Raw genomic sequence first — 25,156 nt, 5'->3', positions numbered from 1 at the left:
TGAACATCAACAACATCATTACACATCACAGACAACAACCAATAATAAACCACATGTGACACAACATTGAGAAAACAAAGACAAAGCAGTAACAGACATCAACAGACAGACAGATGGACCTATTGTTTAGCTCTGTGAGGTTAGGTGTGGGGAGGCCAATGATTCTGGCAGCTGTGTTTGTGATGTGTTTGACCCGGTTAGTTACAGGAAGCAAAGTGAAAAAGCACGAGGAACAGTACAGAAGGACGGGCTGAATGATACTCTGAGTAGCAGAGAAATGAAAGTGAAATAAAACCAAACTGAAACAAACATACTTTCTGTTCCTAGTTTAAATTGCAGAGAAGATGGGAGGGGTCTGCCCCCATGGAGGAACCTACACGCCAATTCCTGCTGGCGTGGAGGTGGGGTGCAACGTTTTGATTAAAAAATCACGTGAAACAAATGTTATATCATATTGGCTCCTGGGGTGGCTCGGTGGCGCAGTGGTAAGCACTGTTGCCTCACAGCGAGATGGTTGCAGGTTCGTCTCCGGCTTGTGGCCATTCTGTGAGGAGTTTGCATGTTCTCCCCGTGTCTGCGTGGGTTCTCTCCGGGTTCTCCGGCTTCCACCCACCACCAAAGACATGCTGCCTAGGTTGATTGGTGATGCTAAGTTGTCCGTAGGTGTGAGTGTGTGTGTGGCTGGTTGTCTGTCTCTGTGTTGCCCTGCGATGAACTGGCGGCTTGTCCAGGGTGTCCCCTGCCTCTCGCCCATTGACTGCTGGGATTGGCTCCAGCTTGGCCCGCGACCCGATAGCGGAATAAGCGGTTAGAAAATGGAAAAAAAAAAATAAAAAAAAAATTGGCTTCGTGTGCCTGCTCAATAACCAATATATTAATCAATAGAGAGCTCCGTACCTCTGTGAAGCTGTGACGCCATCCTCTGGGGAAACTCTGTCACTGCAATAAATTGAAATGAAAACGAAAATCCTACTTTCAGACTCGAAGATTTCAACAATTTCACACCTGATTGAATGTAATTTATGATAAAGAACAAAGATGCTGGGAAAAAGTGCAATTTAGGAAGCACTCTAAGTGCATAATCAGAGGTTTGCATGGGCTTATTTATTAAGAGGCATTAGTAGACTAATAGTGGAGATTTAAACATACCATCATATCATATAATATAAATGTAACAAAAAAAAAAATCAATAAAAGCTCTGTTTTATTGACGCGCTTCTTCTAAGTCACGTGGTGGACAAGAATCGCAAAACGAAAATGAAAGCAGAGGGTGGCCTATAAAAGCTCTCCACCCTTGATGCGCCACCATTGGATCCAGAGGAGAGGTAAGAACCAACTCTTACAGGCCTCCCTTTGACGAAGCTGTTAATTGTCAGCATAATTTCTATTTTGGCACAGGAAAAGAACGTGTAACTTTAAACTGTAGTTGCGTTTTGTAATTATTCTAATTCCTTTATTTCTAAATGATGTCATCATTTTGTATCGTGACTCTGAGTAGCTTCATAATCACACGTGGCGACGTTTTTCCAAAGTCCTGGTCGTTTATGAAGCATAAACCGATGAAACATTTATCATCAGAAGGAGTTTTTATTTCTTTATTACCTTATGCGCGTTTCTTTGTTGGCCGACAGGGAGGGGCTGTTCAAGCCCCGCCCCTTAAATAAAATATATTTCACATAATTCAAATTATCTAAAATAAAATACACTCTAACATGTCAATGTTTACTTTACAGCTACAGCTATGGGAGGACGTAAGTTAGACACGAATCATCATGAGATGTTCCACTGATTATAATAAAGTAAAATGAGATTGAATGAAGTTACTGAAGTCTCTCCATTTTTGTATGTTAACATTTTAGTTTTCTCTTCAACGCTTTTGAGTGAGCCATGGAGGTCTCAACCGGAGTGAGTATGACCGACCGTAAAGTAATTCTGAGATCAATCAGTTACAGTTTATTGCTGTTTTAGATGGTTCATGTACACGTTACAGCAGAGAAGCAATACTAATGTGGTTGTTTTGCATGTTTTAAGAAATAATACAACTTTTCCTAACGTTGCTTCTTCCTCTAAATATGCAGGAACAACATAGACAACCTTGATTTTGTGCAATCGTACCATCCTCAAAAAAGTTCAGTTAGCCATCTCAGAATTATGCTTCATGGGCCCGTTGGTGCTGGCAAGTCCAGCTTCATCAACTCTATTGACAGTGTTCTTCAAGGCAGAGTTACTGGCCGAGCTCTGACAGATGGAATCTCTGGCAAGAGCTTCACAAAAATAGTAAGAATAACTGTTTATTGTTGTGATTCTAAGAAAGAGATGTTCTATATTTCATTTATTACTTGCTACATTGTGACATGTCCTTTGATTGTGTCTCCTAATCATTTTGTCAGTCCCATTGTAACTGCATGATAAAATAATGTGATAAAATTACAATTTTTTTTATTTTCCTCGTCCTATTACAATGGTCTACCTCTGCGAAAATGAAAACTAAGCAGTTGATAATTGTGTTGATCTAAATAGAAAAATGCAAATAATTACTGGTTTCTGTTTTACAGTACAAAACGTTCAAATTCCGGAAACATTCATTCAGCCATTATTCATTTGTTTGCAATGACATTATGGGCATTGAGAGAAGTGCAAACAGTGGGGTTCATCTGGATGACATCAAATTGGCCCTCGGGGGACATGTGGGAGACGATTACAAGGTATAATCCCCAAATTAGTGAACATTATATTCATATTTACTTATCAAACAAAATGTATTGTGTTGAGGTTTAGTTATTATGATCAGGGCTTCTCTCTCACAGAAGACTTGTGTGATCCATTTCTACAATTCCTGTACTGAATAGAACAGATTTATTTTTACAAACAATGCATTCCATATTTTGTGCGGAAACCAACAACATTTTACAGAATCTAATTCTTTTTTTTTTTAGTTTGTTCCTGGCTGCCCCATGAAGAAGGGTGACCCCAAGTACAACCAGTGTCCCACTCTGGAGGATAAAGTTCACATCCTAGTCTCTGTCATTCCAGCCAACAGTGTTGCTATACTAAGTGATGAAGTTGTGAAAAAGCTGAGAGATGTCAGACTGGCAGCCAGTGAGATGGGTAAGAGCAGATATCACAGTGGTTGTGTGGAAGAATGATGCAAATGCTTAAAATATTGATGAAGTATCTGTACTTGCAGGTATTCCTCAATTTGCTATTCTCACCAAAGTTGATGAGGCCTGCCCCGATGCAAAGTGTGACCTAAAGGACACCTACAGGAGTAAACTCTTGAAGGAGCTGGTAGGTTTCTCTTGAAGATCTTTAAAAAAAAAAAAGCATTCCTAAATACAAATCACTAATCAACATATATGTTATTTTAATCCTTAGGTTGAACAATTCCACGTGTTGCTGGGCATCCCAAGAAACTGCATCTTTCTTGTGAAGAATTACGAGACAGCAAGCAGCGTCGACGAGGAAACGGATAAGCTGATATTGCAAGCACTGCGACAGATGATCAGCTATGGAAACGACTTCCTCGATAACTTATAATCCTTCATGCTGGCAGGCCACATAATTTACTTTAGCATGTTGAGAAGGAAAAGAAATGACCTGAGTAAACAGCTGGCTGATATTTTATAAGTATACCCTGAGCTCAGTGCTAGTGGAGATGCAGGGTGCATGCATCATGTTCCGTTCTCTGTCCAGCTTCAGCTTCAGTACTCATGGCCTATCATTGATTATGAAATATTTACTCCTGTGGAAAATGACATGTGGGAGACTGGAACCAACAATATTTTATGATTATGATTACGCAGTAGTATAATGTTTGAATCTTATTAAGGACCAAGGTGGATGGTCGTCCGTGTGCAACATGCATTATCGACACTACAGATGCTGTCCTCCGCCCATCTACTAGTGGCGAGTATTTCCAAGTATTTCTGTGTGTTGATCATGTTAATGCTGCTGCTGTTTTGTGATATATCTGTACTCGTGTGTTTTTTGTATTTACTCATTACTGTTACATGTAGCATGACTTCACCGAGAAACATTCCTAGTCTGTGAAACCTCACTGACTGGCAATAAAAAAAAACACACATAACATTTACAACATTTACAACGTTTACACAGTAAACACAGTAATCCTATAATAACATCAGGTATCAATGATGCCAAATACCTGAGTTAAACTTCACAGCACTTAGGCTTGGCTGAGTCAGTGTTCTGATGATGTCATTCCCTGAGTCATGCAGCCGACATATAAACCTGTATGACAGGTGCCTCAGCTGAGCATTAAGGGTGTTAACCCCGACACCACAGAACATTTCACTGGCACTTGACCATCTTGGTTCCTGAGAATTATCCTCATGCAGTCATTGTATGCCACCCTAAACTTCTGCATGCTGGCCTGTTTGTACTTGATCCACAAGGGGGCAGTATAGAGTGGCATACAAAAGGCCCTGCAGAGGGTGACTTTGACCGCTTCAGAGCAAAAACTAAATTTCTTTTTTAACATGTTAGCCTGTGCATACAGCATCCGCTGCTGTCTATACATGTTTTCATCATCTCCCAGCTGGCCATTGATGATGTGGCCCAGATATTTAGTTCTGCTGCAGACAGACAGCACTTGCCCTGACAGATAAAAGTTTGGAAAGTCCAAACCCTTATCCTCTCTGGTTCTGCAGACCATGACGGCACTCTTCTTGGCATTATACTTTACATCAAACCTGATACCATAGCTATTGCATATGTCCAGGAGCTGTTGGAACCCAGCACTGCTCGGTGACAATATGGCCAGGTCGTCAGCATACATGAAGTGATTGATCAAGGTGTTACCAAGCATACATCCAGTATTACAGCAGTTGTTGAGCTGCACAGAAAGATCATGCATGTAGAAGTTAAAAAGTACCGGCAAAAGAAGCCCACCTTGGCGGACCCCACAGTAAAAGGAGGAGAGACCACATTACCCCACCTAACCTGCATGGTCTGATTTAAACATCTTCTGATTCTGATTCTGGAATGTGTGAACAAGAACAAAGCCAGAACAGAACAACAGACAGCAGTTCCTGGAGGTAATGCACCTTGAATCCATCAAAGTCATGCAGTCGTGCCGTATGTCTCGGACTCATGAACATTTTACTACCGGTAACTGGCCCTGTTCTGTTTGCACTGCGTGATTGTATTAGTTTTACTGCTGCTAATAAACATCTGTGTACCCACTCTTGATCCTGATGCTGCTGTATGTGATGTTTTCTGTACTTACATGTTTTCTTGTAACTTAGTCATTACTGTTACATGTTGCACGATGGTGCAAAGTGCTTTTATAGATGCATATCCATGTACCAGAGATCTGCATTGCAACAATACACAAAGATAATGTATAAAGTTGTGTGCAGTTATACACATGTAGTAACATAATACAGTCTGGGACCAAATGACGGATGGATGGTTGCATGGATGGATAGATGGTTGCGTTTGCGCAGTGGGTTTGCGCACAGACGTCAGTCTCTGATTTGCAGGTACTGAAGGATCTGAAAACGAAAGTGAAAGTATTTTTAAACTTCTCACGGAGAGAAAACATAACCGTGTGTTTTCTGTTTTAACCCGGTCCGGTAGGAAGCTTTCTGCAGACATCTTCCTGGAGTGTGGAGTGTTTCTCCACGCAGGCTTATCTTGCAGCGATGGAATTTTGGAATTTCAGAAGCTGGCTTTTCGAACCCACAAGTAAGTCACATGCAGAGTTAAGAGGCTTCAAGTACTACACAATAGTGTTTAAATACAGGGCACTTTAAAAAGCACTGCTGTTACACGAAGTTATCAATATGATTGGAGTATTTGATCAACGTCTGTGCTTAACTCGCCAGCCCTCGGTGAGGCATGGAGGGACATCCAGTGGGGGTGAGTGACGTGTGCGTCTGATCGTGGCTTTTTCCTTCACCTATTTTTCCAAACAAAATTCCACAATGGAAATTTCCTTTGTTGTTGTTGTTGTTGTTGTTATGGTTTTTTTTAAAAGTCCACTGTCTGTTTTTGTGGAAAAAAAAAATCTCATCCAACCCTTTTGACGAATAGCCACCCAGAGAAAGACCTGCAAATTGTGAGGGATTATAATCCTCATAATCCTGAACTCCAGCATCTCAGAATCATGGTCTGTGGGCCAACCGGTTCAGGCAAGTCCAGTTTCATCAACTCTGTCGACACAGTTTTAAAGGGCAGACTGGCTTGTCAAGCTTTGGCAGATGCACCGATTGGGCAAACTTTCACAAAAGAGGTATGAACTATTGTTAAGAGTCAAGGTCGTGTGATGGATGACGAGCACATTTGTTTCAATCCAGGTTGCAGAGCCGTTTATTTGGTGGTACTCCTTCTCTTTTATAGTACAGGGCCTACAAAATCCAAAAAGACAGTCCAGGCAGCTTTTATCCCTTTCTCTTGAGCGACACGAGGGGCTTTGAGAATCATGCGGACATGGGAGTTAAGGTGGAGGACATCAAACTCGCCCTGAAGGGCCACATAAAGGACGGCTACCAGGTACAATCCGTTCATTATGAAGTTGTTGGAAATATTACAGTAATACAGTTAAGCTTGTAATTTGCTTTTAATGAACAAACTTATCTTAAGCAAAGACATTCTCGAGTATAATTTTGCACTGTTTTCCAGTTCGATCCTGGCGCTGCGATATCTGAGGATGACACCAATTACCGGTACAACGCTAACCCAAATCTAAACGACCGGGTTCATGTTCTGGTTTTTGTCACCAGTGTCCTGAGTCTGATGGCGGATGAATGCTTAAAAAAGATGAGAAATGTCAGACTCGAAGCCAGAATGCTGGGTAAGGGTCAATTCTACGGACTGTTTCATTGTTGAATGACATAATCGAGCAAACGTCATGATTGATTGGAATACAGTAATACCTATTCCTTCCTGGACTGAGCTCGCAACTCAAATTTATCCCATATAAAATAGCTGAAAACAATTTAATCAGTTCCGTCCGTCTAAAAACACCCAAATCAACGTTAATAACAATGGAAAACACTTTTGCTCGTGTCTCGGAACACTCGTATGTCAAAGCAGCCGGATGTCGACGTAATACTGTATTTTCAATCAGTCGTGATATTTGTTCAATTATTTGTTCGATCTCACTCTGTAGGGATCCCGCAACTGGCTATCCTCACCAAAATTGATGAAGCTTGCCCAGATGTGGCAAAAAACAAAAGGAATGTGTATAAGAGTACTTACCTGAAGAGGAAGGTCGGTTTCTAATGGAAATGAGTTTGTAGAGAAATGACTTATTCATATTGAAACTGGAATACAAATAAAATGTTATATTGTCTTATTCTGACACGTAAAACAATATTTCTCAGCATTTTAATTTGTTTTACTTTAAATCCAGATAATGGAGTTGCACGAGTCACTGGGCATTCCACTCTCCTGCATTTTCCCTGTGAAAAACTACAATTCAGAGATCGACACAAATGAAGACACTGACACACTGATCCTGAGCGTGTTGAAGCACATAATTATGCATGGAGAAGACTTTGTCAACCGACTGTAGAGACGCATATTCCTGATCTTGCTTTGTCAAGTTTCTTAAGGCGAGTGTGAAAGCTGGTCGTCTTGTCCAAAGCACATCTGCTTTTAAATGTTTTAATTTAAACATTTCCATGGAAGGATGATTTTAAGGCACCATCTTCTCCATAGCAAACAATATGATAAGACTGAAATCACAACAAATCCGTTAATGATTTGTCATATACTGACTGATCGTCTCCCAGTAATCATGAGTTAGTGTCATTTTCTATTACTTTCTTCCAGGTTCTAAACATATAAATCAATACACAATGTTATGGCAAATCATAGCATACATGCCAAGTTTATTTGTATTGCTACTTTATCTAGCACATATAATATGTCTATGTAAGAGAACACATGGTTAATAACTTCATGCTTATCTCTTATATTTTTACAAGATTTCTTCTGTGCATCTGGTCTTTTTTGCAGAAATAGTTTTTTTCTTTGAACACATTTAATAAACGTTATAAAGGCCATTTTCTTCTTCTTGCTCTTTCATCTTAAAACCTTGAGTATTAGAACTATCACACGCAATAGTTCTTCATTTAAAAGAAAATACTATTGTATAAAATTTCGTCACGTGATCAGGGACGCAACTCTGTTGTGATGCTTTAATGACTGTCGGAAATGTCACGATTAAAACTTAGCGTCAGACACGAAACGCATTTAAAAGCGCTGTAATTAAACTAACTTCTAATTATCTATATAGGTTTTGTGTGCGTGTGTGTGTGTCTGAAGATAACAAGTGCAACACGTAAACACAACGGCGTTATAATTCTATTTTTGAAATGTGTATAGATACAGTAATGGATTGGCAAAGGATACTGAATGAGACGCGTGCCTCGTGAAATAGAAATCTACGAGCTTTGGTAGAGCCATTGAACGCGTCACGGTTCAAGCTAGCGAAAAGGAGGAAGAATAGCACGTATTGCATCGTAATAGTCATTCCGCGCGATGCCCCGAGTGTCCATGTTTATCTAAGGGGAACGCTGAATTCTACTGCGCGGTGCTCATCGTGGCGGGGTGTATCGCCACACTAGTCCGGCTCGTTGAGACGGAGAGGACTAAAATGGAGCTGGAAGACGGGGTTGTGTACCAGGACGACCCCGGGACGTCAGCGGTGATGTCCGAGCGGGTGTCGGGCCTGGCTAACTCCATCTACCGCGAGTTCGAGAGGCTCATCGGCAAATACGACGAGGACGTGGTGAAGGAGCTGATGCCGCTCGTCGTGGCCGTCCTGGAGAACCTGGACTCGGTGTTCGCGGAGAACCAGGAGCACGAAGTGGAGCTGGAGCTGCTGAAGGAGGACAACGAGCAGCTGATCACCCAGTACGAGCGGGAGAAGGCGCTGCGGAAACACGCAGAGGAGGTGAGTTGGTGTGATCTGGGGGGAATAAATACTCCGCCGGGATGGTCGCCGATGAATGACTTCCTGCGTGGGGGGGGGGGGATTTACCCACACACGTGGACCAGAAGGACCCCCCCCCCCCCCGTCCTGCCATGGTGCCATGGTGGAGCCCGAGATGTAAACAACGCGGTGTTTGTCATCATGGCTGACCTCCAGTCTGAAATAGCCCCCTCTCTGTGTTAGCTGTGTCTGATAATAAAACCCGACATGATTTCACCCACGGCCTCAGAGTCACGTCAGAGCCCCACGCTGAAGGTGAAGCAGGTGAAAGGACTCTTAAAAAAGAGTGATTTCACTCAGACTTGGAAGTTCTATCCTCATCCTGTCTGCTCTGATATCATTTGGAACCCTTTTCCTTGTCTTCTGTTTCATTTCAGACATTAAAAGGAGCAAATCCCTTAAGATATTTGTGAGTGTTTGGAATTCAAAGATGTTTATTCTGAGGCATCTAACTGAATTTTGGGAAAGTAAATTGGCAGCCCCTCTACAGTTTTTTTGCAATGGACAATCTGAAGCAAACATTTGCAATATATTCAGAATCTTAAGATTATTGTCACCGAAATTAACTTTTAGTCTTTAAATGCAAGATAAAACATTTCCCAGTGACTGTGAGAACTCTGAACTCTTGAGTTTTATGCATCCTGCTTCAGGCCCTTGGCATATTCAGCTGGACAGGATGTGGATGTTCACACACACACACACACACACACACACACACACACACACACGCTTAGTGGTCAGACCAAAAGGAAACTGGGAAGAACAGGAACAAACCAACAATTTAAGATCCTGTTCCTCTCTTCTTGATTTGAACACATTCCTTCTGCCACCATAGCATAACTAGAACATTCAAAAGAATAGAAAGTAACAGAGATAGTTAATTTAACGTCTCTCTAATAGCCTTTTTTCCACTTCATTACATCCAAAGCGGAAGATCTGGAGTCTCACACAGTCATTTATCTGTTTCTGTCTGTCAGTTTGAAATAAATCCCTCAGATCTTCACTTTAAACATTATCAACACATTACTGACCAAGCTCTCTCTCCCTCCCTCTCTCTCTCTCTCTCTCTCTCTCTCTGAGTAGAAGTTCATCGAGTTTGAAGACACTCATGAACAGGATAAGAAGGACCTGCAGAACCATGTGGACCGAATGGAGTCCCACTCCCGGCAACTGGAACTCAAGATCAAGAACCACGCAGACCAGAGTAAACACACAACATCCCACTTTACACACACACACACACACACACACACACACACGCACGCAAGTCATTTGTGCATTGGCTGAGTGAATATTCACACGTGTCCCAGCATTCCTGCCTGGGTGTGGGATAAGTGTGCTTTCGTTATGTAGGGCTACACGACATATATAGATGTTATAACTTATTTATAACTGATTATATAATATACATGTGAAATGGATAATTTGCTGTTTTATGGGGTGTTCATGTGAGATTCTGTCTCTGAGCAGCTGGAACCAGCGGAGGTTCCAGAAATGCTCTGGAGCGCCACTGCTTTATACAAACCAAATATAATGGGTCAGTTACTGAGCTTTAAACATTCTGGGGCAAAGCTTTTATTTTATTTCGTCAATCCAGCTCCTACTTGCACGTTTCTAAATACACCATGCTCAATAGATACATTGATTGTTAAAGTTTCACATCTTGTTCTTATTATGATCTCGAACCCGCAAGATTCCTTACAGTCTGTTTTTGTTTTGTTTTTGTAGTCGGGCGGTTAGAAGAGCGTGAACTAGAACTCAAGAAGGAATACAATGGCCTCCATCAGCGACACACAGAGGTACGTGGGTGAGGACGGATGAGCTGTGGAGTTGCAGATTTTCTCAGAGTGTTTGTGTGATGCTGATTTGCATTGATTTCTGCAGATGATCCATAATTACATGGAGCACGTGGAGCGGATCAAAATGCAGCAGATTAGTGAGACGTCAGAATCGAGCGCAGTCGGCCGAGTCAGGTAAGATGTCAAAGGTTACATGTGTGTAAACGGTGCGTTCCTAGTTGTTTGTTTTCATATGTCAAAGCTCCAGGATGGACAAATTGAGAGAAGAGAGGTATCTGCAGGTCAAGAGCGAGAACGGCGTTTGAACATTCGACTGCCGGAGACAAGATTTGTCTTTTTTCTTGTCGCTTCAGGAGAGAGCGGCCCCTGTCTTTGGGGATCTTTCCGCCGTCTGGTGGGGTGTCTCTGCTCACCCCGGACCCCCAGGTCAGGATGGAGACTCTAGCAGCAGAGAGCTGGAGGTTTAACGACCCCACGCAACCACGTTCCAACGCCAGCCTCAAGGTACACGTGTGGGTCTGAGCTCAGTGACGGAGACGCCATGCTTTACGCTTCAAATCCTGACATCGCTTTAATCGTATTCCCTGGCTGCGCTCCCAGCCCTCCTGAAGGAGCTGCTAGATAAAGGGGTTTTAGATCCAGAGCTATTTATAAAGAGAGAGAGAGAGAGAGTCTTTGATAAGGAGCGAGCATGAACAATCATTTTAATCAGCATCTGACAAGACCGCCTCTGTTTTAGGACATCCTCCTCTTAGAATATGCAAATGTTTCTTCCCTTGGTGCAGCAGTCAGAGGCGATCGTTAAATGCATCGGAGGAATATTCACAAGAGTGACTTTATGACATAAAATAGGATGTTGAACTTTATTAAATGGTAACAGGACGAATGTGGCTCAGATATTATCAGTATCAACCTGTGACTGGTTCATTTCAAAAGTTTTTGTTTGTTTGTTTGTATCTGTGGCGTTAAAGATCTGGAGGGTGACACAATGTTAATTCAGTCCATCAGCTCTGTGGTGCAATGCATGATGGGAGCGACGCTGCTGCAGGATGATGGCTGCCGAGTCATGTGGCTTCTTTGAAAGGGAGTGGATTTGATATTCAGATGGGCTCTCAGAACAACACAGAGATGTGATATTTTTTTTTTCAATATTAGCCAAATAATGAAAGATCATCCCATTGCTTTTAAAATTACACGTGTTTCCGCTTTTTGCTTCATTTCAAAGAAACGGAACGCCTCTCATTTATTTCTATTTACCAGATTCCTTGATGATATTTATATCTTTACCTTCCCTCAATAGCTCAGCACTTTTTTTTTTTTGGAGCGTATCGCTACAATTTGACACATTTAAAATTTTCCAGACTAGTAAAAATAGTTTCAGGTGAGAATACGAGCAGTGAAAGTTTCACATGATTGTGTTTGATTAATATTTACATCTTAAACAGATCCCAACTTTTCTGGAATCAGAGGTTGCACACTGAGTTTCACAAGCACGCATGCGCACGCACACACTAACCCCCCCCCCCCCCCACACACACACACACACACACACACATACCCACTCTGAGGTATGTATTTCTGCTGAACTGCTTCTGCTCACATGCGCTTCATTCTTACTCTCCCCTCCAAGCAGTTGGACTATCTTGACCCCCCAAAGGAAAGGGAGGGTAAGCGTGCGCAGGACTCTACTTGGGGATATTCATTGGCAGACGACTGCAAGGTAGTTGGGTGTGTGGCGACTGGCTGCAGCACGCCAGCACGCCGTCTGTGTTTGTGTGCGGGCTTCAGCAGACCCCTCCACTAACGCTGCTTCATCTTTTACCCACCCTCACTTCATCCAACCATCCGTGCTGGATTGCGCCACATGCAACCATCTCCTGTCGGAAGGCACTTTCGGCACTGTCTGCACATGGAAGTGCAAAACGCCGTTGACAGCGGATTAAAAAAAAAAAACAATTGCCTTGTTTGCATGTGACCTCTAATCTGTGTTTCATTTCATTCATATTCTTCTCAGCATTTAAAAAAAAAAAATCCTAATTCGTTTAAAAGATTCACCACAACAGGAACGTGTCTGATCATTCATTGTTGCAACGACATCAATGTAGTGGAACTCTGTTTGTTTAATGCTGTAGTTGTGTTGCAGTAGATCTAATGTAGGTGGACTTACTTGCACCAGCGTCTGTTGGGTCTGTGTTGTGTTGCAAAGCAGTGCTGAAACGGCAGCGCCCACTGCCGCCGTGTTTGATGTCCGTTGTTTGAAGCGCCGCTGCAGTCTGTGTGGATGTGTGTGGACGTCAGTGTTTGTGTTTATGTGCCAGCTCTCATTTCTCTCTTCCGGGCCTTTATTGTTATCACAGCAGTTATTTTAAACACGTTGTTAAAGAACTGAGAAATTGAACTATTGTGCATGTCGACGCGTCCTACTCTTATTGATCTGATGCCGTTTTCTTTGTAGGTAATATACGTCATTCATGCTTTACCTGTCATTCTGAGCCTGAGCTTCGGATGAGCATCTGTAAAACGGAGCTCTAAATTGGAACTTTTTTTTATTGCAGGATGAACTGTCGGACTTCAACGGATCCAAGTCGGCCACGGCGTCACACGTGGAGAGGGAAGAGGGGAACAGTAAGAGCACGGAGGTCCAGGCTGCTCCGGGGACCAGATCAGTGGGTAGGGGGGAAACTCATGGAACTATAGCACCAGATATTCCTGCTGGCCGTCAAGTATTACCTCATTTTTGTAAACTATGACTTTTGTGGAGGTATGCTAGAAGAATTGCTTTATTCTTTCTCCAGTCTTAACGTGTCCTTCTCTTTGGTATGTAATTGTATGCAGGCTTGCCTGAAAATGAGGACAGCACCGATGTGCAGGACATCATTGAATCCACCCCTGAGCTGGACATGGAGCTCATTGGACACAAGCACTGCAGGTCAAACAATGAAAAACGGTGTCAGGTCAGTTCTGAACTTCATGCGTCTGGGTAGCATTACGCCTGCTCTTCTTACTCTTCTAGCACCCCAACTAAGGGCATAGAGAACTTGGCGTTTGATCGCAACACGGAGTCTCTGTTTGAAGAGCTCTCCTCTGCCGGCACCGGGCTCATCGGGGATGTGGACGACGGGGCCGACCTGCTGGGTAAGTAAAAAACATGAAGCTATCCTGACGATAATAAGAGGATATATATATATAACTCTAATCGAGTTGCAGCCCTGATGTAATCACTGCTTTTATAGGCGCTCCAAACTTATTGTCTTCTGCTACGCTTGATCAGCAGCTCTCTGATAGTCCTGCTGTTAAATTCTTTGTCGCTCTGCTGTTTTTGCTGCTATGTTGCGCCACCACTGCGGGTGTTCGCCATCGCCCCACGTTAACATCACCTTTCTCTCTCCTGTGTCCCATCCTGTGGCTTTTACCCATAATCCCAGTGGAGTACTCTGGTGTGTATGACCTCAAACCTTTCCTTAGTCCAACCTTCTTCTGTTACGTCCGTTTGACCGCTTAGCCACTTCCTGCCACACCCACACCTACTGCAGCTCACAGCTTCGTCTTCATTATGCTCGGGTTCGAGGCTCGAGTTGTTGGTTTAACTGTTCTTTTTTCACAGCTTTGCTGCTCTTGTGTTTTTCTGTGTTTGAGTCAAGACCCAACAAGATGTTTTGCTTGGGATGCCAACAGCTACACTTTTAGCTCTGGCTCCTTCATCAGTTTGGTCATTCCAGCGTCTCAAACTATATCCACAATTCTCCCTCTCTCTCTCCCTCTCTCTCTTTCTTGTTCTTTCCGCCTGACTCGGATTGCATGGCTTTCTCAGACCTTAGTTTGATTGGTAAGACCCCCGCCTACTGTTTCTCCTGTCTGTAATGTGACATGTGAATATAATGTTTGTGTGTTCTTAGATGTGAAGCCAACGTTACAAATATCTCACCAGTGTCTTGTTGTGTTTAACTTTAGTAAGAATAATCTGTCGTGACATACATTAATCTGTGATTCCTATGATCTGTGTTGCAGATTAGTTGTTGGATAGTCTTCTGTGGATTAAGAGTCTAATTTCAGCATTTCTGTTAAGGTATGGGCCGGGAAGTTGAAAATCTCATTCAGGAGAATTCACAACTGCTGGAGACGAAGTGAGCGATAACCTTTTATTTTATTTTTTTATGTCTGCCCTTTTAGTATTTGATGTCATTTATTAAATGTCATTATTTGCGCTCATTAGAATGTGTCAGTACAGTCTTTTTATTCGTATACCTGTGCCTTCAGGAACGCTCTGAACGTAGTGAATAAGGACTTAATATTGAAGGTGGATGAGCTGGCTTGTGAGAAGGAGATGCTGCAGGGGGAGCTGGAGGCTGTGCTGCAGGCCAAGACCAAGCTGGAGGACAGGAGCAGAGATCTGGAGGAGGAACTGAAAAAGTCAGTCAAGAGTGGCACCAGGAAACACGTGTCAGGTTCTTAGTGCTGTTAATAGCGACATGATAATAATCGGGTCTTTTCCAGAGTGCGCCTCGAGGTGGAGGAAGTAAGAAACAAAAGTAAAGATGAAGAAGATGTGAGTGTTTTGCACAAAATGCGTGAGACTGTAGGTATTAAAGACGAACATCCATTGCCCATTTCTGTCCAGAGGCCACAAGGTGTTTTCCATTATAACAAATGCCCCCTCCTTTGTCGCGGGTTTAATCGCATGCTACTACAGAGCGACGTGCCTACAGCCCAGAGGAAACGCTTCACCAGGGTGGAGATGGCCAGAGTGCTCATGGAAAGGAACCAGTACAAAGAGCGCCTGATGGAGCTCCAGGAAGCTGTGCGGTGGACGGAGATGATCAGGTACAGAACGAACGACTCCGCATTCACACAAGGATATTATCACACTAATTAAATGATTACTTTATTTAATTGATCACTTTGAATCAGCAAATGACAAAGACCTGTGACTTTGGGTTGTGTATGAACCCCTCCCGGTCACTAGATGGCAGCGTTGTAATCTGCTGTCAGCCTTTTGTTATTCCACTCAGTTCACCCTGGTAAACACAAAGAACACAAGCCCATGGAACCAATCTAAAGTCTTGCTTACATATATGTAGTCTATTGCTAATACGAAGCTCTAAACTATAATTTCTTATAATAAATCCATGTATCATCTGAAGAACTTAACAGTCCATCTCTCGCGGTTAGAAGCGGCAGGACGTCTTTAATCTGTACTTGTGTCCCTCTGAAGCCGCAGCAGCTGACATGATGCCAATGAATCCTTTTCAGGGCCTCAAGAGAGAATCCAAACCTCACAGAAAAGAAGAAATCCAGCATCTGGCAGTTGTGAGTCTCAGAAAAGTCTTGTTCCAAACTGCCAGGGCTTTTTATCAGAAAAAATTTATCAGAAAAAATTGGTTCCCTTGATATCTTCTCTCAAAATTTCAAATACATTTTCTCCCCCCCCCCCCCATCCCACCCCCCCGGGATATGCTATTTGAATTTGCAGCATTAGGTAAAGATAGGTTGATAAGGCTCCTCCCAGCGAAACCCGTCTCCTTCCCTCCATTGACGCAGATTTTCTGCTGCATTACAAATGAATCCGAGTTTATCCGTTAGAGTTTCTGTCTGTGGAGTGTCTCAGATTAGACTCTCCCTGTGTCCCGGCCTTTCCTGCCTGCTGTGTGCCCTCCTGACGTTGTCCTCCTCTGTCTCCTGCTAGGCAGACAAACCCGGGACAGAGCTTAAATAAATGTATTTACAGGTTCTGCCTGCCATGCATTTCAGTAGCTACGTGATTTACTTTAGAGTACTTCTAACAGTCTGCCAGGCTACAGCTACGCTGATATTTAAAATACTGTTGATACTTAGTGAAAAGGTAGGATTTGGTTCATTCTAATACAATCTCAGGTTAAATGTGATGTGGTATTCCACGTCTCCCAGCATGCTTTGTGTCACTGTACAGTAAATGTTGCTGGATGTTCCCTGACTGTCCGGTTGGTGACCCCCCCCATGCCTCGCTCTTTCCCTGGCACTCCCGTCTGCTGTCCCCCCCGCCCCTCTGGCTTTCTGTAACTTTGCCACCTACAGCTTCAGCAGACTGTTTAGCTCCTCCTCCAGTTCTCCTGCTTTAAAGAAGGCGGAGTCTCAGTCCAACGTGAACTACAACCCCCCGGGCAGCCTCGTGAAGAGGAGCAGCACCTTCTCCCAGTTCCCGACGGAGAAATCCAAGACTTTTGACTTCCTCAACGAAGAGTGAGTAACGTAGGAGGCCGCCGTGAATTCTCAGGATGAATACAAACACAAATCCACCGACATTAAACACAAACGAGTGTAAGAATGTAATTCTGTACTTGGCCTTGCCATCGTGCAGCTTTTTGGAATGCGTCTGTGAGCTGATTAAATCTTTTCTGCTCTTCTTGTAGGAAGGATCAGTGCAGTTCCCCGTCACGTAAAGAGCAGAAGAGAGCCCAGTATAGACAGGTCAAGGCCCACATGCAGAAGGAGGACGGGAGGGTCACCGCCCACGGCTGGAGCCTGCCCAGTAAATACAAGGTCGGCCATAGATGTGTGAATATGATGACAGCAGGAGGGAGTGTGTCTGTTGCTCCATTGCATCAATGACGATTATCTGACCAATGATCACTCTTTGTTCAATCCTTTGAAGAAACGTTTGTCCTTCTTGCGTCCTAACAGGTCGCAAATGGTGGACAGGTGGAGAACAAAATGAACTTGCCTGTCCCGGTATACTTGAGACCTTTGGATCAGAAAGATGCTTCCATGAAGGTACAAGTAGAAGGCTCGTCTTTGTGTCATTCACGTTGGTCGGTTCAGAGTGAGGCTGTAATTTGCAGCGTGCTCCCCTCCCAGCTGTGGTGCGCTGCAGGGGTCAACCTGTCCGGAGGAAGGACGGCGTCCTCGTCGGAGCTCGCCAAGCAGACAAAGGGTTCCCAGAGTAGCCTGGACCAGTTAGAGCAGGAGACTAAGGTCAGAGGAAGGCATTTGCCTTGCTGTCTTTCTTTGCATTGCGACCTTTGTGCATTCTGTACATCAGAATGTTTTTTTTTAAACATCTGGTGTAAATCTCGTCTGATTTTGTGCTGGTTGGAAGGATCAGGAGAAAGGAGAGCAGGAGAAGGATCTGCTCCTTCCGGAGGAGATTTCCAGCAGGGTGTGGGTGTGCACCAGCACTCATTCCTCCACCAAGGTAATGGTGCTGGACGCCAGTCAGCCGTCTGACCTACTTGACAGCTTCTACGCCTGCAACACCCACGTGGTGTGCATTGCCAGTGTGCCAGGTAGGCCGAGGAGCCACGTGTCCCTGTTATCTATGACATCATCATTCTTTGAGTATTCTATCAGTGCCTTTTTTTTGGGTGGGGGATGTTATTTTCAGGTGTATTGGACAGTGACTATCCAACAAGTGAGGAGGGACCCCAAGACCTGGATGCTGGCCATGGTGATGGGGTTTCATTGGCTGGCAGTGTGGCCAGTGTGGGCTCCACAGGTAGCGATGGTGCAATGGCAACAGAGGGCGCCACCGCCACACCCCAGACAGCCAAGCCAAGCTTGACTGAGCAGCCCACGGAGCACAGCGGCGTCTCGGGCTCAGGTAGATACAGAAGCGTCTTGGATGAGAGGCGAAACCTCTTCAACCAACCTTTAGCCAGTCCATGTGGCTGGTAACCAGTTTACCCAGCGGTGGTTTAACTGCGTGCAGTGGAATGCATTTATCCTGACCTCATGACCCACGCTGTCCACAGTTGAGCTGTCCAGGGAGGCCAGTCCTGGCGAAGACGGCGTCCCTGCTGCGGAAGAAGCAATGGAAGCGACGGAGGCTAACGCTGGCGTGGGCGAAGGAGAGGAGGCTCAGGGAGCGGATCAGAACCAGCCTGGGATCTACACGGAGCACGTGTTCACCGACCCACTCGGGGTGGAGCCCACTGTCTCCTCGGCTGACACACGGAGGTGAACAATAATGTTTAACACCCCAAGACCAATCAGGAGTTTCAGTAAATGCCAAGATGGACAGAGTTCAGGGTCCTTTTTTCTTAAAATGTTTGAAAGGTGCAAATCAGAAAACAACTCTGGGTTTTTGATGATTTAGGGGTTCCGGGCAGGACATCGTGACTTCCTTACCGGAAGACTTGTCGGACCCGTCAGAGGGGGATGTCCTGAGGATGAGCAGCGCTCTCCCCACCATGTGGTTAGGGGCTCAGAATGGATGGTGAGCATGACAACAGCCTCTAGGGGGGTTGTATGACCTCAGCAGCAAATTATCAGGGGTGGCTCACATCTCACAACGAATAAAATGAAAGACGCTGATCTGCCTTTCTTTGCCTCTCTTCCTCTCCTAAGTCTATATGTCCACTCATCTGTGGCCCGATGGAAGAAATGTCTCCACGCCACCAAGTTGAAAGACTCCATCCTCACCATAGTGTGAGTTTTGTCTTATTTGGTGCAGAGTAACGAGCACAGTTGAAAAGAAGGTGATCATGTGTGTTCTGGTGACGTTTCTGTTTTGGTCCCGATGAATTGCTTCTCTGTCTTTACAGGCACGTTAAGGGGAGAGTCCTCGTAGCGTTGGCTGATGGAACCATAGCAATCTTCCACAGAAGCATTGGTGAAGCTAAAAAAAAACACGTTTAAATAAAAACATTTTAATGTCCCAAGTATCTCATCTTTTAATATTCATCCCAAGCAGATGGTCAGTGGGATTTAACCAATTACCACCTGTTGGATCTGGGCCGGCCCCACCACTCTATCCGCTGTATGACGGTCGTCCATGACAAAGTGTGGTGCGGCTACAGGAACAAGATGTATGTCATCCAGCCAAAGGCCATGAGGATAGAGGTACAGCTCCCGCTGTCGACTCAACCACGTCCCATTAAACCGTATCTTTTTTAATGTGTATTTGATGCATTTAAAAGATTTATGCTAACATCATCTCATCTCAATCTGTCTGAGCAGAAGTCGTTCGATGCTCATCCTCGGAAGGAGAGCCAGGTGAGGCAGCTGGCCTGGCTTGGCGACGGCATCTGGGTGTCGATCCGACTGGACTCGACTCTACGCCTGTTTCACGCCCACACTTACCAGCACCTCCAAGACGTGGACATCGAGCCCTACGTCAGCAAGATGTTGGGTGTGGATGCATTTCAAGGATCTTCTAACTTACTCTTCTATTTGTTTTTCAAACTCAGAAAAATCCCAAACTAGATTTGTAACGAGGCTCAACGATACAGAATTGATAGCATATAAATAACTTCTGAGTGTGCGAGCAGTAGTGAACTGCTGCGCTGCCCAACTCCCTCCGGATTGTTCACACAAGGCTTGAAACGGTGCTTTGCAGGTACGGGTAAACTGGGCTTCTCCTTCGTGAGAATCACGGCTCTGATGGTGTCCTGCAAGCGGCTGTGGGTGGGAACAGGAAACGGCGTCATCATCTCCATCCCGCTGTCTGAAGGTATGACACAGCTGAAGCTCTTCGTTTCTTAGGAGTAGTAACGGACTTATATTTATATTAAGAGGAACAAAATCAAAAACTTTGTCTAGATTGATGGATCCGTTTCACGGATCCTGTTGTCACCATAATTTGATTGTTTCATTTCTGGTCTCATCCTTTTGCCCATTTTTCCCCCACATAACTTTACACCTGTGCTTCAAAAACACAATGGATTATGCAAATTAAATGATTCTCTTAAATACATTTTGACTTATTCCTTTCTTTTTTCTTCTCCAGCTAACAGGACACCGGGAGCACTAGTGCCAAATCGCCCAGGCGGCGCCGTGCGTGTTTACAGTGATGACGGTTCAGATGGCGCCGTGTCAGCCAGCTTCGTGCCGTACTGCTCTATGGCCCACGCCCAACTCTGTTTCCACGGACATCGAGATGCCGTCAAGTTTTTCGCAACTGTGCCTGGTAATATCGTCTATCCGATTACAACTGGCCGTCTCGTTACTTATATTTACCACGTTTTTGTGGAGCTGCAACAATCGATTTTTTTCCCGGCTGGTGCTCCTGATCATTCCATTTTTTCACAGGTCAGGCGATGCCTCCTCCAGGAACTGCAGATTCAGGCTCAGATGACCCCGCGTCTGAATCCTCTGACGCAACCTCAGAACCCAAAACGTATCTGGTGATGAGTGGAGGCGAAGGCTACATCGACTTCAGGATGGGTGAGCGTCTCGCCGCCGCGGCACAGCCGAGGTGGCATCAAATGTTTTAGTCGAAATGACCGAAATAGCGAAAACGATTTGTCCCGGGCGTTTTTCTGCATGACTATTAAAACAAGCCTGATGTCTCCGATCATCTTCCTCCTCAGGTGATGAAAGCAGTGAGTTGGATGGTTTATCCGAGCCAACAGCCGCCGGTCAGCCGGCACCTAAAGCTGAGCGCAGCCACCTCATCGTCTGGCAGGTCACAGCTCCTCACGAGTGAAAAGATAAAGAAGTAAAAGTCAGAGACTGTGGCGTCGACACCGGGGCTGCCCGCCACCCCCTGCATGCCTTCCTCTTTTTAATTCCGTATCCCTGATTATTCTCAATGCCCGAGTAATCTTTGTAAAAGAAATACAATGATTTTTAGTCCGTGTTTTGCACAGTTTATTCTTTATCAATATGAATAGGTTACGGTGAGGTTTGCGTCCACTTAAAGACTCTGTCCATCGTCCAGGTTCTCCCTCCTGCTACGCTGCATGTTGTGAAAGCTGCCGCACACGGGAAGCGGCTCGTGCAACGCGACTAAAGGTGTCGGGTCGATCGGGCTGTGTGCAGATGTTGTTTTGTTTGTCCACGAAAGGTGTAGGAGTTTGAGAAAGAGCAGAAGATTTGGTTTGACTGACATATTTTATATTCTTAACGTAAGGATTAAGATCTTTTTTAAAACACACATCTGTGAGTGTGTGTGTGTGTGTGAGCATCAAATTATGCTGCCTAAATTTAAAAAGGTAGACGTTTCAGTTCTTTGAATTGGTTTTCATTCCACTGTCATCGGATCGTTCGAAAAGCAGCTTGCAGGAACCGGTGGGGAATGAATTTCATTAACGCAGCAGAAAACCGGAACGAAATGATGCTTGGTTTACATTTTTGATGTAACATCGAAGCAGTTTTCTACTGTACAGTAAGGTTAGCGTTAGCCTGCATGGCTAAATCCTGTATTGCCTGCTTAGATATTTTCAAACTTGCCGGTGGCTCTTCCTCTTTGCTTCATTTAATTGGCACTTTAAAACAGTACGTGCTCGTGACAGTAATGAACATAACACGAGCATGTTCTACAATGTTCAAGCATTTCTCACACATCTCCCCGGTAACCAAAGTGTGAATGAAGAGGAACCATGAAACTGACTATTTCATTATTTTCCTTTCTGCTAATTTGTGTGATTTATTCCACTTTGGGGAATAATCCTGAATCTGACTAAAACTTGTTTTAATGTCCACGGCACTAAGAGTCGCTCCTGATTGTTTCACCATTCCTTGTTTTGTTGAAACAAATGTATTGTGTTGCTGTTACTTTGTGTCCTGTGTATTTTGTATTCATGTGCATCCTTGATTACCAGTAAATAGTATTTTGCTGGTGGTTGTAAAACACGCTAGCCAGACACCAGTATTGATAAAGTGTTTTCATTTGTTTTCATACCTGGAAAATTTGGGCCAAGATCGGTGATCAGTCCATTTTGAAATGTAGATTTGATATTGTGTTTTGTTTGTGTTTTGTTTTGCCATTCCAGTATTTATTTACTTTGTTATGGAACCTGTCTCGGTTCAGAATGTAACTTTATACACAAGCAAAAGACACGAGGAGGCTGGTGCAGATAGTTAATAATGGTTAAATCAAATGAATTCGTGTACTCATGTTGGACTTTTTTGACAAATCGTGCAAACAACGAAGCTATGCATGTTTTTTTTTAAAGAGAACACTACTATGTTTTCAGCTAAATCTCTAAATGTTTAATGCCACCGTTTTGGGTGGGGGGTCGGTTTATACGTGTGTTTGTGTGTACATTCCATGTGTAGGTTTACATGTTTTTGAATGCAAGACACATTTAGTTGCGTGTGTGTATGTGCGTGTGTATGTGTGTGTGTGTGTGTGTGTGTGTGTGTGCGCTCTTTGTCTGTCCTTCTGTTTTATCCTAGATATTGGCCACAAACTGACCGGATTCATCGGGTCTACCTGGAGGCCATAAAGGTGTTTATTTCTGGTCATTGTTTGCTAAAACAGCATCATAGCCTTATTTTTAACAGTCTATTAAACTAAGTTTCTTGGAAACATTTATCTTTCGGTTTGTCTCATTTTTACTGACTTTATTTATCCAATTTTTTCCTTGCTTAAAGGTCCCACAAACTCCTTTCTTCATTCAGCTTCTCACTGTCAGTGATGTGAAAACATTATATTCTGACATAGGTTTGGTTATTTTATATGTGCAATGTTGTGTTTCTTTATATAGGGGGGGGGGGGGGGGGGTCCACTGAGAAAACATGACATCTATTTCTGTGCACCAATCAGGATTCAGTAAATTTAATAGTTTACATGTAATTATGATTTGTAAACACTGACATTCAAACATGCGCATGAGAAACAAATCAGCTATTAAGCCTCTTTAATAAACTATATAAAAAAAAGCATTCTTTGAGGTAATGATGAACCACTAGGTGGCGATGTGCATTTATTTCTCAAAACAAACTCCACTCAGTTCCACAGAAATCATCTGCAGTTTGAAGACGACATTCAAGTCCTTTATTTTGTAAGATGACTCTTTATTATCTGTGTGCACTAACCAAATCAAACATTTTAAATAGTATAATAAAATCCTTACCTTAGTATAATAAGATCAGAGTTTTTCCACGTTCAGAACAAAATTCTGGTTCTAATGGCTCCTTGAGTCCCAACATTTTTCAATCCCCCAAAACCTGCAGTGTATAGAAGGTAAGATGCCATCCATCAAGAAAAAAAATCTCTCCTGGACATTCCAAAAAGACAGTGACTAAGATTCCTCAAGAACGCCTGAAGCTGGCTGTCCTCCATATTTACATCATGCTACAGGGGTTGAATAAATAAGAATCCAATAAAGCAGTCAAATATTAAATTACACAGTGCCTTATTGTTTTTATACTGCTAAGAGGGTCCAATGAAGACAGCATTTATGTAAAATCATTTTGTTTTAAATGTCATCCTGCTCATAGTTCTTTGTTATCATCATGGCAGAGCTGAGGATCCAGGAGTCACTCCTCACCCTGAGTCTGCTGTATATATTGGATGGCTTCCTTTGCTCACCAGTAAACCAGTTGACGGCCAACACAAGGAAACACTAGTGATAAAAGCAACAACAACATCATCATATCTAATCCCTTCTGCTCTCCTCCTGCGATCCACGCCTCAGCCAGTCGGAGGCAGTGGTGTTCGACGGTCCCAGAATGATGCAGCATCACCACGCCAAACAATTTCCATGAAATGACATCACAGCGTAAAGCCCATCTCCACCTCCTCCTCATAAACCAAGCGGGGGCCGACAGCGAGGTCTGCCTGCACACAATGCAAGCAGCCGTCTGACGTCAGCGAGCTTGACGTCGCCCAGAGGAGTCTTGAGACCGTTACATGCCAGCACGTGTTGCTGCATTTTGGGATGCTGCTGGAGGAAATCTCATAGCAACAGTGTCAGAGCTGCATCCGGTCGATGGAAGCGGCAGCACGAAGGGTTTTTAATGTAATGTGATATTAAATATTTTTAACATTTCTGAATCTGTAACTGATATATCCATTATCAGCTATTCAGATTCTCCCAAAAGATTAAAATATGGATCATATCACATTTGCCTTTTGATATTTATTTGATGTGCATTAAACATATGCAATAGTATGAAGGTAGAGATTAGGTTCAACTTGAAAGAAATGTGATTTGAAATAAAGTCAATAAATCCTGCATCAACTAGGAAGTCCGTATAAACAAATTGTTTATACGGACAGAGAGAGGATAAAGGATAAATGTTGCTGCTTTTATTCCTCTTCTGATTTTCGCACCTTATGAAACACATCCACAAGTTGCGCATCGAAGTGGTGATTTATTTGGGGGGGCTTTTAAAATCAGTCATTCTTGCTAAGCGCACGAATAGACCTGGATCAAAGTGTGGAAGCAGAGCAATATGAGAGGGAGTCGGGGACCTGCTCGAGGTTACTGCCTGTTACAGGAAGCTTTCTCTCCCCACTGTTGCAGAGTTCTTGCTCATGGGGTCATCTTTGTGTCTCTGTGGATGAACCGTCTAGACCTGCTCTTTTATGTAAATGCATGCTGCATTAACAAATTTAACTTGACTTCTCCTGCCAACAGCCACACTCGGAACCGAAGCTAAAATCTGCCCACAATTGAAGCTTCTCACCTGCTTGTGCATTAATAGGAAGCCCTCTCCTGAAGGTTGTGGCTGCAGCAGTGTCCGAGCT

At 43.8% G+C, this 25,156-nt stretch overlaps 3 protein-coding genes across 3 annotated transcripts; all 3 read left to right on the top strand.

Moving 5' to 3' along the window:
- Positions 1 to 1,737: 1,737 nt before the first annotated feature.
- On the top strand, positions 1,738 to 3,537 carry LOC137905789 (interferon-induced protein 44-like). The gene is made up of 7 exons (XM_068750050.1): positions 1,738 to 1,751; positions 1,860 to 1,905; positions 2,079 to 2,277; positions 2,556 to 2,705; positions 2,937 to 3,108; positions 3,188 to 3,288; positions 3,376 to 3,537. Exons 1-7 carry the CDS (start codon positions 1,742 to 1,744, stop codon positions 3,535 to 3,537), a joined length of 840 nt encoding a protein of 279 aa, XP_068606151.1. The 5' UTR covers positions 1,738 to 1,741.
- Positions 3,538 to 5,666: 2,129 nt separating this feature from the next.
- Positions 5,667 to 7,695, top strand: LOC137905554 (interferon-induced protein 44-like). The gene is made up of 7 exons (XM_068749800.1): positions 5,667 to 5,709; positions 5,850 to 5,883; positions 6,058 to 6,256; positions 6,364 to 6,516; positions 6,646 to 6,817; positions 7,136 to 7,236; positions 7,379 to 7,695. Exons 1-7 carry the CDS (start codon positions 5,667 to 5,669, stop codon positions 7,538 to 7,540), a joined length of 864 nt encoding a protein of 287 aa, XP_068605901.1. The 3' UTR covers positions 7,541 to 7,695.
- A 931-nt stretch (positions 7,696 to 8,626) lies between these two features.
- On the top strand, positions 8,627 to 21,269 carry spag9a (sperm associated antigen 9a). The gene is given in 30 exon segments (XM_068749799.1): positions 8,627 to 8,926; positions 10,049 to 10,169; positions 10,694 to 10,764; positions 10,850 to 10,938; positions 11,118 to 11,268; positions 12,398 to 12,484; positions 13,320 to 13,434; positions 13,600 to 13,693; positions 13,778 to 13,903; positions 14,805 to 14,888; positions 15,022 to 15,174; positions 15,259 to 15,310; positions 15,455 to 15,585; positions 16,015 to 16,071; positions 16,816 to 16,980; positions 17,151 to 17,280; positions 17,422 to 17,511; positions 17,596 to 17,712; positions 17,858 to 18,023; positions 18,122 to 18,337; positions 18,489 to 18,693; positions 18,833 to 18,952; positions 19,084 to 19,164; positions 19,281 to 19,348; positions 19,430 to 19,578; positions 19,696 to 19,867; positions 20,075 to 20,190; positions 20,431 to 20,674; positions 20,809 to 20,901; positions 21,048 to 21,269. Coding segments are annotated over 30 exon segments (3,879 nt in total). The 3' UTR covers positions 21,164 to 21,269.
- The last annotated feature ends 3,887 nt before the right edge of the window (positions 21,270 to 25,156 follow it).

This window comes from Brachionichthys hirsutus, chromosome 16, assembly GCF_040956055.1.
Source record: "Brachionichthys hirsutus isolate HB-005 chromosome 16, CSIRO-AGI_Bhir_v1, whole genome shotgun sequence".
NCBI lineage: Eukaryota > Metazoa > Chordata > Actinopteri > Lophiiformes > Brachionichthyidae > Brachionichthys > Brachionichthys hirsutus.
This window is presented reverse-complemented; position numbering and strand designations above follow the sequence as displayed.

Coding starts and splice junctions, on each gene's coding strand:
- LOC137905554 (XM_068749800.1), top strand. CDS start 5,667: ATGGAATTTTGGAATTTCAGAAGCTGGCTTTTCGAACCCACAA. Junction 5,710..5,849: donor CTGGCTTTTCGAACCCACAA/GTAAGTCACATG, acceptor TTAACTCGCCAG/CCCTCGGTGAGGCATGGAGG. Junction 6,818..7,135: donor ACTCGAAGCCAGAATGCTGG/GTAAGGGTCAAT, acceptor CTCACTCTGTAG/GGATCCCGCAACTGGCTATC.
- LOC137905789 (XM_068750050.1), top strand. Junction 1,906..2,078: donor CCATGGAGGTCTCAACCGGA/GTGAGTATGACC, acceptor CTAAATATGCAG/GAACAACATAGACAACCTTG. Junction 2,706..2,936: donor ATGTGGGAGACGATTACAAG/GTATAATCCCCA, acceptor TTTTTTTTTTAG/TTTGTTCCTGGCTGCCCCAT.